Below are 12409 nucleotides of genomic sequence, written 5' to 3'. Positions count from 1 at the left end.
AATGGTCTGCGGAACCCACCGGTATTGTTGCTAGAGCGGTGCTCACGGTTCGTGGACAGACTCAAAAGAAGATGGCGCAAAGTGGTCAGGTTAGAGCGGGAATCAATTTATGGTGGTGGGATCTTCAAGAGTCTGGGCGATTATTTAATCGGGCTGCCCTAGTCGTGGGCGCATCTCTCCGCTGGTCGGCCCTGGGATGCTGTTCTAAGCTGTGAATCCAATTTCGACGAACTAGTGGCTTGAAGTCAGTGATGAAGCCCGCCAATATTGAGAAAAGGTGGTGAAGTCTTGGTCGAGTTCTTGGTCAACAAAAGAATTGGCGAGAGTCAAGACATTCCGATCACTGCACTCAGCACCTTGTGGTAGTACATGGTGTGCATTGTTGTTTCTCCACTTTAGATGGATAAAGTTTGGTTACTCTGGTAAGCTTGAATAATGAGTTCCATGTCGTGCATGCAACAGCCATCAGTGATCAGCCAGCAGTCTTTGTTGACGGAAAGAATAAACCTCAACTGTTCAGCTGTGTTTGTTTGAAGGGATCAGAAGGGCGAACGGACCCTCCATTTCGCTTCAGCTTGTTTTCGTGCTATGCCAGGTGGTAATTAAACTCCCGCATCCGTATGGCTTGGAAACATCTTCGTCAACCCCTTTTTGGCGATCAAGGATTAAACTGAATTTTTCCATTATTGCTTCAATTCGAGCTGCACTCCAGTCTGCCCGCTCGCGTCGTAACCAGGCAGCTCCGGCATTATGTATGGTGGCCTGGTGATATTCGACATCGCAGTCATTAAGACACGACTCGAGTGATCCATGACAATTGACCGCTAAACTATAGCGCATAGTATAAGAGTGATCTCCGAGAATGGGTCTTGGGATCGTGATGGAAATTACGACTCTCGCACTGGCACAAGCCACAATGTCTTGTTGGTATTTGCGAGACTTTAAAGTTGCATAATAATAGAGAACAATAACAATCACCACAGATGGTCAGCCGAAGACGCTAATATCGATTTCTGGCTCGGACTATTCTGACTAGCAGTAGTTGCTAATCTCTGAAAAACCCACTCTTCTGGTGTTGTGGTATGGGTGATAAATGCCCCGAATTAGTTGAATTCGACATGCAACGCTGTCCGTTGAGAGAAATGTAAAGTCAGATAACCCTTGGCTTTGCTGGTCATATTTGACAGGTCTATCGATCGAATCTTGGAGTTGGTAGTGGGTTCTGCTGGTGGTCTGAAGATTGGCTCATGAATTTTCAGGCCACTCTTGAGTTCTTTGAGAACCAATTGTTTGGCTGAGACAAACGGCAGGACGCGGCCAGTCTGTGAGCAAATTGGATTTTATGTTTCAGGTTCCATGCATGCTCAAAGTCATCATCTCTTTCAGATAATGGTTGAGAGACAGTAATCAAAGACAAGAATGAGGACCGTTACCCACGTTGCGTATTAGCAGCAAATGCAACTCTGGATTTGTTTCCGCGACCCTTGTCGATCTCTTCGGCCTCGACCCTATTTAGTAAATGTTGTCCGACGCGGAAGGGAGCGTAGATTGTTTGAAGCAGGGGCGTGGAACCAACCTATCGATGTTGTAGTAATACAAACAGTCCTGTAGGAAACAAGGGAGCCAGCCAGTAACAAAGACACTGGTTGTTAACATCCATATCAATTCGCTCACTCATCGCTGCCCACAGGGAACTGAGTGATATCTTATAATGGAGAGTCAACGCCCACCGACTATAGAGTACGCTCGGCCATATGCGAGAGTTCGATGAGCAAAAGCCACTCAAATTGAGCTTCTGCGCCTTCCGTGCACTGACTGATATACCGGTGATATCAAAGCAAAATTGGTTTGGACACACTAATAACTAGCCAAGTCCACTTTTCGACGAACTATTCAGTGCGCTTCATGGTTATAAAGGTAGAGCCAGCGTGTGAGATTTTCTTGATTTGACTTTGGAGTGGACGGTACTGTAAAGTGTGGCACTGTACTGCACCGTATGGTCTTGATGTTTCGTCCTCTAGGCTCTAGTCTTAGTAGAATGACCTGTTGTTTGATCAGATAGGGGCTTTGCAGCCCTGGAAAGAGGATAGAACAAACACTCTAAGGCGACGATGAAAGTGGGACTTCAGGGACGAGAACGTAAGTGAAAGAATCTATAGAACATCGCAAATAATGGCATGGAGCAGAGGACTATCAAATGATGAACCATGACTTCCTGGTGTTGTTTGCATGACAGCCGGGGGAAAGAAAGGAAGAGTCAGCCACACTGTGCCTTCCCAAGTCTGGCAAAACAGCAAGCCTCCACTGAACATGTTTGATTGGCACGATGTTACTGTAGCCCCGCTACTCCCGTTGTCGACGAGCAAGTCCTCCCCACTAGGCCTTCCTAAAGGCACCGTGCGTGGTATGTGGCTGCTCTCCCGCCCTCGCAACGCCGTCGCTCGCTTTTCTCAAGCTGGCGCGTGCTCTAGAAGTCCAATCCCAACCTAATTGGAACCCACCCTACCCATCTCCACAGGCCTGCGCCTGCCATCCATGCCAGGTACTCGCCCTTAGGTTACCTTCCTTGTCTTTTCCTTTTCATGGATGAGTGGGAAGGACATGACATGGCCGGGGTTCTCCTTCCACCTCTTGTCTCTCAACTCACTTGCCTTGCCTAACCTTGTTCTTGCCCGTCTGTCGGCGCGACCCTACGGATACGCTTGCTCTTTCCACACCAGCATCTCATTAAACCCCCGTATATCCTCGCTCGCCCACCCGTTCAGATTTCCCTTCTGAAATCCTTTCCTCTCGTCGTTTTGTTTTCCCTTCACTTCTCCTCTCTCTACCTCCCCCTCCTCCCTCGCTCCTCGCTCCACACTCCCCGGTCTCATCCCGGAGTCGCTCTCAAAATCGTTTCTCTTCCCATTTCAATAGAAGCCGTCTTCACCCCCGACGTCTCAAGTTCATCATCAACGCGCCGCTTCTTTCTTTCGTTTCCACCACGAAGTCGCTTGATGAACATTGCCCCCCGGCTCTGTTGATCTGTTTTCGCTTCTTGCTTTGTACTCTTTGCTTATAGCTTTAATCTGGCTCGATTGCTATTGCCTTCGAACCCCCACCATCGCCAACGCCTCGACGGTTGCTACTCTACACGCCTCAGCTGCACTCGCTTGACGCGGTTGCTGAGTCTCGAATCGTATCGCGCAGCGATTCCATTATTCCGGGCTGGTCTCGAATTTTGGTCAATAAGCATCATTCCAACCGTCTTTATTCATTCGGACTCAGGCTGCGCCTCGACCATCATTTCATTTCACTCAACGAAACTGAGTTGCTTTCAACTGCTCAATTAAGAACCTCTGGTTGCGACTATCCAAACACTTCGGCTAGCCTCGACAACCATCTTCGGCCGTCGAGCGCCATCAAATAGACTGACCAACCGCGGTCACGTCACGGATTACTTTCACAACGCCACAAGATGTATTCGCAACACTCCGCAATGGCGCCTCAGAAGCCCGAAACATTCATGCTAAGCACTGAGGCCCAGCAAGCTCTTCCTCATGATGCTCAAGTCGCTCTGCAACAAGTCGACAACTTGAAGTATTTCCTGATCTCTGCCCCTGTTGACTGGCAGCCTGACCAGTACATTCGCCGATTCCTTCTGCCCACAGGTGAATATGTTTCATGTATTCTGTGGAACAACCTTTTTCACATCTCAGGCACAGACATTGTGCGATGTCTGTCCTTCCGATTCCAGGCTTTCGGCCGACCTGTCAAGAACTCGAAGAAATTCGAGGAGGGTATCTTCTCGGACCTGCGAAACCTCAAGTCAGGAACTGATGCTTCCCTGGAGGAGCCGAAGAGCGCTTTCCTCGACTTCCTTTACAAGAATAACTGCATCCGAACTCAGAAAAAGCAAAAAGTCTTTTACTGGTACAGCGTCCCCCATGATCGCCTGTTCCTTGACGCGCTGGAACGCGACCTCAAGCGGGAGAAGATGGGCCAGGAAGCCACCACTGTTGCTGTCAGTGAGCCAGCACTGTCTTTCCAGTACGACTCGTCTCAGTCGCTCTACGAGCAACTGACAAAGGCTCAACAAGCCAACTCATCATCCTTCAGCGCCCAGCAATCCGCTTTCTCCCAGAGTCAGTCCACGTCTCCCGTCATGCGAGCGATGGACTCGATGCCTCCTCCCCCGACAATGATGCCTCAGTCCATGCCCCCTTTGGCGGAGGGGATGGACGCAATGGTACCTTATGGAACGATGGCGGTACATCACCAGATGCACCAAGCTGTCCCCGTCAAGAGGGAACCTGATTTTACCCGTGTTCAGTACAACCAGAACGGTATTCCCATCACGACAGGCCACCAGCGTCACGCGTCAATGCCTGCATATGCTCTCGAGTACTCTCCCGCCCCATCATTTGTCTCCTCCCAGTACGAGGACTACAGCAACCGAGGAATCTCATTCGAACCCATTACACCTCCACAACAGGCGTTGGGTATCTCTGCTGAACCTGCGTATATCGCCAACGAGGAGACCGGTCTGTACTCCGCCATCCCAGATCATATGGCTAGCATGAACGGACTCAACGGCATGGTTCAGCTTCCTCCATCCAACCTGGCTGGCCCCCAGTTCTCTCGTCCTTACGGTACAAACAACGTCTACTCTGTCATCGAAGGTTCGCCGACATATAAGCAGAGAAGGCGGCGTTCATCCATTCCCCCATCTATGTCGGCGATTGCGCCTCCAACTGCCCCTTCTCACCCAGCACACTCGCACGTTCGTCGGCCCTCTGACCTGCGACGATCGGTCTCCGCTTCCGTTGGCCCCGTTGCTGAGGGTGATGAGTCTGCAGACAACTCTCCTCCCGGTTTGTCCTATAGCACCTCTGGCATGTCAATGAACAGCCAACACCACCAGAACATGTCGCGTCACGGAACTCCATTGTCCACAGTGGAAGGAAGTCCCGCTGCCAATTCTATGGGTCTCCATCAGGATTTCTCACACCTCGCTAGTGAAGAATACAACGGTGACGGCTCATTGAGCGAGCAGCGACGATCTGCGCCCGCTTCCAACGGTGCTGTCCGACGGGCTCGTTCCGCCACTGTTATGGAAGTTGGTCCTTATCCCCAGAAGTCCCACTCCTGCCCTATTCCCACCTGTGGCCGTCTCTTCAAGCGTTTAGAGCACCTCAAGCGGTAAGAATTTCATATCCAGACACTTCAACTTGTCAATACTGATCTGTTTACCAGACACGTTCGAACACACACACAGGAGAGACCCTATGTTTGCCCTCATTGCAGCAAGGCCTTCTCAAGATCCGATAATTTGGCACAGTACGTTGCGTTGTCTTCCCTTTGATCCACCTCCACTAACAATGCTCCTAGACACAAGCGCACCCATGGTCGCGAAGACGGCGGTGACGGTTCACTACACCTGTCCGGCGATGAAGAGGAGGATTTCTCCGGTGATGACCATCTCGGCTCGTTAGAAGAGGCATCCCCTCACTCTGACAGTGCATACGTGACCGGCTCCCTCAATGCTGCCGCTCATGGCTCGACTCCCCCCTCAAGCAATGCACCCACACAAACCTTCAACAGCCTCGAAACCCTTAGCATGCCCATGACAATGAGCCAACCGGCTGCTATCAACGCTAGCGGCATGATGTAACGGTTGAATTATATACGACTTTGTCATTTTATTTGCACACAGATCATGACTACGAGGGATTTATGGCTTCAATTTTGGTGGCAATCTGCAACGGTTTTTGCGTGCACTCTGCTTGCTTTCCTATGTTCATATTTTACTACATTTATTTTTTTGGTTGGAAGCGCTCATCGGTGGTCCAAAATATGGCTTTGATAGACCCATGCTGTGATGGCTGGGACAAGCTTCTGATGAAGGGCTGTGAGTATCATGAAGACAGCGTTATGTCGAGGAGTGTCAAAGGATGCATCTATATATAAATAGTTGCCGTTCTTTGATGATTGTTAGAGTATTTAGATATCCTGTGTGGAAACCAACGCTTGTGATCGAAATTGATCCGGAGCTTGGTGATTAGAAGAAAATTTGTATGATTTTACATGTTACCTAGATATTTTCGTGGTATGAGACGGTGAAATGACAGGATGCGCCGCGTAGCTGTGTTAATGACATGTATACAATTCCTGAACCAGTGGCCTCATCGCCTTCCTCTTCTGCCAAAAGTATCTCTTGTTCCCTCTATGCCTTTGATGTCTTTATCGCTCAGACGTAACTCAGCTCCTCTGAGTCTACCGACCCCGGGTCGATCAACTGCCATGTCTCTTCTTCGATCTTGACGTCCTTTCTTTTTACCAGTTTCCCTCTCGAGGATAATGCCGTTCTCCTTGGCCTCTCTTCGACGTTTGGCTTCGCGCGCATCTGCTGCAGCCACGATTCCTTTGCGCATGTTCATGGGCATCTTCTCCTGTTTGTGAATCGATACTTTGGATCCTAGGGCCTGAACGCGCATGTCTGTGGCCTTCTGACGAGTACGACCGGCAGCGAACGCCTTTGGCGCAACGGTTACGCCAGAAGCCGAAATAGTGGGAGCGAGTAGGTGTGATTCTGCGATAAGTCGACGAAGTTCAAGATCCTGAGCGAGGAGAGAGGGTGCGTCTTCGGGGAGGTCGTTCGGTGAGGATGGTGTGGCTGTAGGTGTGGGTTCTGATTTGGTGAATGCTTGGTCTGGAGGGCGTGATGACTGGTTTCGTATGTTAGTATGATATCTCGTAGTTACGAATCAAAGTTGGTATTACCATGAAAGCCTTTAATTCTCGTTTGGACATTGTGGCTGGTATTATCGGTTGTTTTCCGGAATGGTCAACGACCTGTATCACTGGAGGCTGCTCTTCCTCTTCCTCTTCACTGGAGTCTTCGCCAGAGAGGCCACCCCATTCACCGTCGTCCTCATTGTCGCTACCGCCTTCGCTGCCGCTGTCGCCTCCTTCACCATCGTCGTTTTCGTCGCTCTCTTCGTCATGTTTTGTCTTCTTTGACCTGGATTTGGGTTCCTTCGCATCGGGCAATGGTGCGAACTGTGCTTCGAAATGTCGGCGGAAGATGGCAGCGGCATCTTCTTCGGAGATTGTAGGCTCAGGATCAGCCTTGCGCTTGCCTAGGATAGCCATAGCAGGCAGATTTTGTCTGTAGAACGTTGTTAGGACGAAAAGCTAGTTTACGATGTTGAATGGAAATTTTTTGTTATGCTTTTCAGCCTTGCATTTCACTGCAAGGCTGCCCCACCATTTGATTTACATGGGAATTTATTGTTAGGTACTAGATAAGCTCTGAGTAACATCGACGGTTTACTTACAATTTTTATGCCAGTATTCAAGACACTGGAATCGACTTTAGGACAATTGAGATATAAATTTCATAGTATTGGAACATCTGAGTGAAGTTGGCATAGCCATACATACCTTGTTTCGTTTCAAGTCAATTGATCAAATATTTAACCCATGGTATCATACCCTTAACGCCAGTAAGAAAAAGAATCTAAGCTTTTCCAGCCAACCTCGCCCTTCTTGAATCTTCCTCCCTCAGTGCTTCACTCTTGGCCAAGAAGTCTTCTCTTGCCATGTAAGAATCCTTGGATTTGCCTGCCAGCGCCAACTCGTCCTTGATGCCCTCCTTGTCCACATAGCCAGCCCAATCCATGCGACTTTTGTCCACGACATTGAGTTTTCTGGCCTGGACCTCCTTGCCAGCCTTAATTCGTGCGGCCATTCCCAGATTCAGGTCGGATCGCTGAGGCATGAGGTCCACTTGAGGCTCAAAAGCAGACCTGAAAGCTTTCCTTGTGGCGCGCTTTTCAGGGCTGTCTGTTGAAGGGGTATCGCTCTGCGAGGCGAGGTAGAGCTTTGCTTCAGCTGAGTCGCGCGCAACAAGCTTTTCCTCTGTGTGCACCCGACCAGCGAAATTGTATGTTCGCTTGATGCGTATCATCGCTGAGGGATCACCTGGATCAGTTGAGCCCGTCGTTTGAACGGCTGACTCTACTTTCTTATTTGTGGGAGCGATGCTTGTATTTATATCGGTGGGCTCGTCGACCTTGGTCCCGGGAATGGGCGTCTTGGCTATCATTTGCGCCCATAGCGCATCCACGTCGATAGTGACCGGCTCACTGTTGGTGGTATACTTACGTTCCTCTTTTCTATGGTCTCAAGTCAATGGAATTGCTGAGCATATCGCACAATATAAACTTACTCTGCGGCGCGCTGTCTCCGGGTCTTGACCAAACCACCCTCACCACCATCTTCATCTTCATCCACTCCCTTCGTCTGTGTCTTTTTACGGCGCTTCGCGCCCCTTTTTATGATTGCCTCGTCACCCGAATTATCGTAGCCTGCATCAGCAGTGTCCTCGTTAGCCGCGGGGCGACTCCGTTTACTAGATGGTTTGTCGCCCTCATCTTTATCGTCGTCGGATTGATCGGAAACTTGATTGGGTGCATCGTCGGGAGCAAAGTCGGAGTCTTCCGATGATGCATATTGCTCGTCTTCATCTAATATCGAATCTGGTGACATTTTTGTGTCATAAAAAGATGTTGAAAGTACGCGCCTACAAGAGAACCGGTCGCGTAAACTATAAACCTGGAGGATAAAGGTTTGGATGTCGCTAATCGGAAAGCGGGCCAAGGTGAACAACCAATCGGCTATTTGTTATCTGTATCACAACAATTGACAGGAACAAGTAGGGGCATGAGACTATTTACGTGAAGTATATAGTAAACAAATGACGAATATATGTCACCAATACACTTAGTAACAATTATATAGAGGGGAAATCCAAGAGTTCCGTGTGGTATTTGCGAGCTGAAGTGGCCTATCGGGGCCTCATCTGCTCATATGTATTAGCATTTCACCAAGAGGTTTTCAATAGTAATCATGTGTTTGACTCGACACATTGAAACAGAAGAGGCTTAACTTAAACCCGTTTCATACATTCTAGAATGTACTCAGTTACAGTTGCCGTTCAATGGGTTGAAACTGGCCGTGATTCGTGCCATACAAGCGGCCGAGAGAGGTGTGCTGTCGTACGTCAATTTACTGTGCTTTTAGACCGAAAACCTAAGACCCCTAGGTTATTAGAGAGTTGCCTGTATGGATGGAAAAGAAGGACGTACATCCATGTAAGAAACATGTCTGATGATCTATGTATGTATGTTTCGAACTCCACCTGGCGGTGTAAAGGACCATCCAAGTTCACGACTATATCTCACGATACGAAACACTTGAGACATTACGAACCTTGACGAGGCAAAACCACTCGGCATAGCATCGATATTACATCTGTGAAAGTCTGCAAGGAAATAGACATGACGAAACTCTTGATTCACTATTAAAGTTAATGCCACTAAGATTTGCAATAAAATACAAACATGTTCAATCTGTGCCGACTGCCTCAATGTGAGCTAATAAAAGAACCGGGGCGGTGGACAAACCCAACCAGCACCGCCCAAATCCAAGTTGCTCAAACAGACAAGACCAGACAGACAGACCGCCCGCATGCCTACCCTGCCTGCCTACTATCACTCTCGTTGATAAACCTCTCCCACCCTCCTTCTCCCCACCTAATCTCCTACTTCTTTTACGCACTTTGGCGACCTACGATCGAGCAATTCGCCATGAGTTCTGACGACGATTTCGAAATCGAGGTGCCCGACCTCGCGGCAGACGATCCTATGAGAGCATTTCTACCGACGGCTTTTGGAAAGAAGTCGAAAGAAGCCGACATCGCTGCCCAATTCGACAGAAGTCGCAGGACAGTGACCAGTAAAGCCCCAGAAATTAGTAGTGCACAGCAAGCCCAGGAACCCAAGAAGAAGAGTAATTCGAGCGACGATTCCGACAGCGACGACTCCGATGACGACGACGAATTTCCTGTATCGCACGAGCTTGTTCTCAAAACACATGACCGCGCTGTAACCACGGTTTCGCTCGACCCTGCAGGAGGACGCTTAGCAACTGCTTCCACAGACTGCACCGTTAAGCTGCACGACTTCGCCTCCATGACTCCCACCACTCTGAGGGCTTTCCGCTCCGTCGATCCATACGAACAGAAGACATCCGCTGCAAGCTCCGAGTCGCACCCCGTCCATCGCATAGAGTTCAACCCGCACGCTGGAGGGGTCTTCCTCTGCGTCTCAGCACACCCCCAAGCGAAGATCATGTCTCGGGATGGTGACATTGTTACAGAATTTATAAAGGGAGATATGTATCTTCGTGATATGCACAATACCAAGGGTCACATTTCCGAGATTACAACTGGAACATGGCACCCTACTGACAAGAATTTATGTATTACTGCTGGCACCGATAGCACATTGAGAATATGGGATGTCAACAACAAGCGATCCCAGAAGGATGTCATTGTCTTCAAATCCAAGGCCGCTGGCTCCGCGGGCCGTACCAAGATGACCGCGGTTGCATGGGGATCTTCAGCTCAAGGTGGCAGCAATGTGCTTGTCGCATCAGCTCTTGATGGCTCGTTAGTCATGTATAGCGGCAACAGTCCCTTCTCACGACCTGCAGGAGAGATTCGCGATGCCCACAAGCCCCAGACTTGGACCAGCGGTATCGACATATCATCAGACGGCCGCATGGTGGTCACGAGAGGCGGCGACGATTTGATTAAGCTATGGGACACTCGCAAGTTTACCATACCCCTGGTCACAGTGTCTCATACATCTACCTCGGACCATTACTCGACAAGTAACATCAAATATGCGCCGAACTCGACAAGTATCATCACAGGCTCCGTTACGGGTCATCTCCATATCCTGAACCCCGGCAATCTGCGCGCGGAACATGTCACTCCAATAACACCTGGGTCACCACTCATCACAGTTGATTGGCACCCAAAGATTAATCAAATTATCACAGGTTCAGCTAACGCCGAAACCCACGTCTTGTACAACCCACAGATGTCGAGCAAAGGAGCTGTAGATGTCATGTCACGAGCACCGAAGAAACGCCATATCGACGACAACCCGGAACTGACCATGGACCAGTCGGCCGGTGTATCTGGTGATGCCATCATGGTACCAGGCGCCTCAGGAGGCTCAAGGAAGTCTGGTGTTACAGTATCTGGCCGATCTAAGGATCCTCGACGCCCGTACATGCCTCAGCAAACCCCGTTGCAGAAGAACGCACCCGACGAGAAGTCTATCGCAGCAAACATTCCTCTTGCACGCATGCTGCACGAAGATCCTCGAGAAGCTTTGCTGAAGTATGCAGACAAGGCTCAGAATGACCCAATGTTCACCAAAGCTTGGAGCAAGACGCAGCCTGAAACCCAGTATGCGGAGCTTAGCGATGGGGAAGACGGCCCTGACAAGAAGAGGCTCAAGAGGTGAGAGCACTAACGGTCGTTGACAGACGCTATGTGGTTTAACAAGGTTTCTGGGATGCGAAAAGTCCAGGCCAGAGGCCCATAAGCATCCCCTAAGTCATTGTAACACCGCCGTGTCTCTGTCATTCCATCAAAGTATCGGGCTTCAGGGGCGCCTCAACCGCCTAAATGCGGACACTGAAACCATTTTATAGACCGAAGCGAACGGCATCATTCAAGTACAGGTGTTTATTCGCTATTTCGGTCTCGCATTGTTGCACTCCAAAAACGCCTATTCTGAGAACATGCCATGGGGCGTTCAAGGATATCACGTGCATGTAGTTTTAGTTGACCAATTGGAACAGTGGATTCCTGCTTACTTAATACAAATTTATGGCTGCCTCAGGCGTCTTTGCATGAAATTCGGTCGCGGTCGCCTTTTGCAGGGGGTCGTGCTGAAAAATACTGTGATTGAGCGACTCAGAACTGCACCAACCGTCACGCCGCATCTTGTCCAGCTGTGCCTTCACCACTCCCCATCATCAACCGGCGAGCGCGCGCATCCAAAAAATCGCCAGGGCCATTTCAAACCATCGGCTCTCATCTCGAGAAACCACCAAATCCGTGTTGCACGCGATTTGCACACAACTTTGGTCTTTTGTACCGGTTCCCAACGCGCCGTGTTGCCACATCCCATACTTTTCCTTCAATACTCAACCTTTCTTTGGAACTTCGAGTGTTCATCTCGTGCCTCCAGCAACCAACCTATCTAGCCGCGTTTCCAATTTGGAGGTTGCGGTCCACACCACAGCTGTCCCACGCGCTGTTCACGACGTGTCGCCTACTTTTTGACGACGCCGTCTTGGGGTTTCCAAACTATTGATTTTTCAATTTCGATTTCGACGCGTTCATTCTCGCCCCTGTTTTACTATTACGCTTCACCTTCGTTTTTCGCGACATTCAAGCTTGCTACACCACGCGCGACAACTATCGCCTACACCTCCACGATATGCGATATAGGTAGCTGTAACTGCTCAATCTAATTATCCGACTCAACTGCCACAGGGCTTC

The 12409-nt window shown here is 49.6% G+C and overlaps 4 protein-coding genes across 4 annotated transcripts; 2 read left to right on the top strand and 2 right to left on the bottom strand.

Annotated features, from left to right (window-relative positions):
- Positions 1–3457: 3457 nt before the first annotated feature.
- FPOAC1_011091 (uncharacterized protein) lies at positions 3458–5653 on the top strand (the record flags this gene model as incomplete). The annotated part of the gene is made up of 3 exons (XM_044855477.1): positions 3458–5181; positions 5236–5319; positions 5371–5653. The coding sequence occupies 3 exons, from the start codon at positions 3458–3460 to the stop codon at positions 5651–5653; spliced, it is 2091 nt and encodes a 696-aa protein (XP_044702790.1).
- A 576-nt stretch (positions 5654–6229) lies between these two features.
- FPOAC1_011090 (uncharacterized protein) lies at positions 6230–7134 on the bottom strand (the record flags this gene model as incomplete). The annotated part of the gene is made up of 3 exons (XM_044855476.1): positions 6230–6255; positions 6320–6707; positions 6763–7134. The coding sequence occupies 3 exons, from the start codon at positions 7132–7134 to the stop codon at positions 6230–6232; spliced, it is 786 nt and encodes a 261-aa protein (XP_044702789.1).
- A 367-nt stretch (positions 7135–7501) lies between these two features.
- Positions 7502–8532, bottom strand: SWC5 (swr complex subunit; the record flags this gene model as incomplete). Its single annotated transcript, XM_044855475.1, has 2 exons — positions 7502–8159; positions 8213–8532. 2 exons carry the CDS (start codon positions 8530–8532, stop codon positions 7502–7504), a joined length of 978 nt encoding a protein of 325 aa, XP_044702788.1.
- Positions 8533–9632: 1100 nt separating this feature from the next.
- On the top strand, positions 9633–11363 carry FPOAC1_011088 (uncharacterized protein; the record flags this gene model as incomplete). Its single annotated transcript, XM_044855474.1, has 1 exon — positions 9633–11363. The coding sequence occupies one exon, from the start codon at positions 9633–9635 to the stop codon at positions 11361–11363; it is 1731 nt and encodes a 576-aa protein (XP_044702787.1).
- Between the last annotated feature and the right edge of the window lie 1046 nt (positions 11364–12409).

Source organism: Fusarium poae, chromosome 4 (assembly GCF_019609905.1).
Source record: "Fusarium poae strain DAOMC 252244 chromosome 4, whole genome shotgun sequence".
Taxonomy (NCBI): Eukaryota; Fungi; Ascomycota; class Sordariomycetes; order Hypocreales; family Nectriaceae; genus Fusarium; species Fusarium poae.
This window is presented reverse-complemented; position numbering and strand designations above follow the sequence as displayed.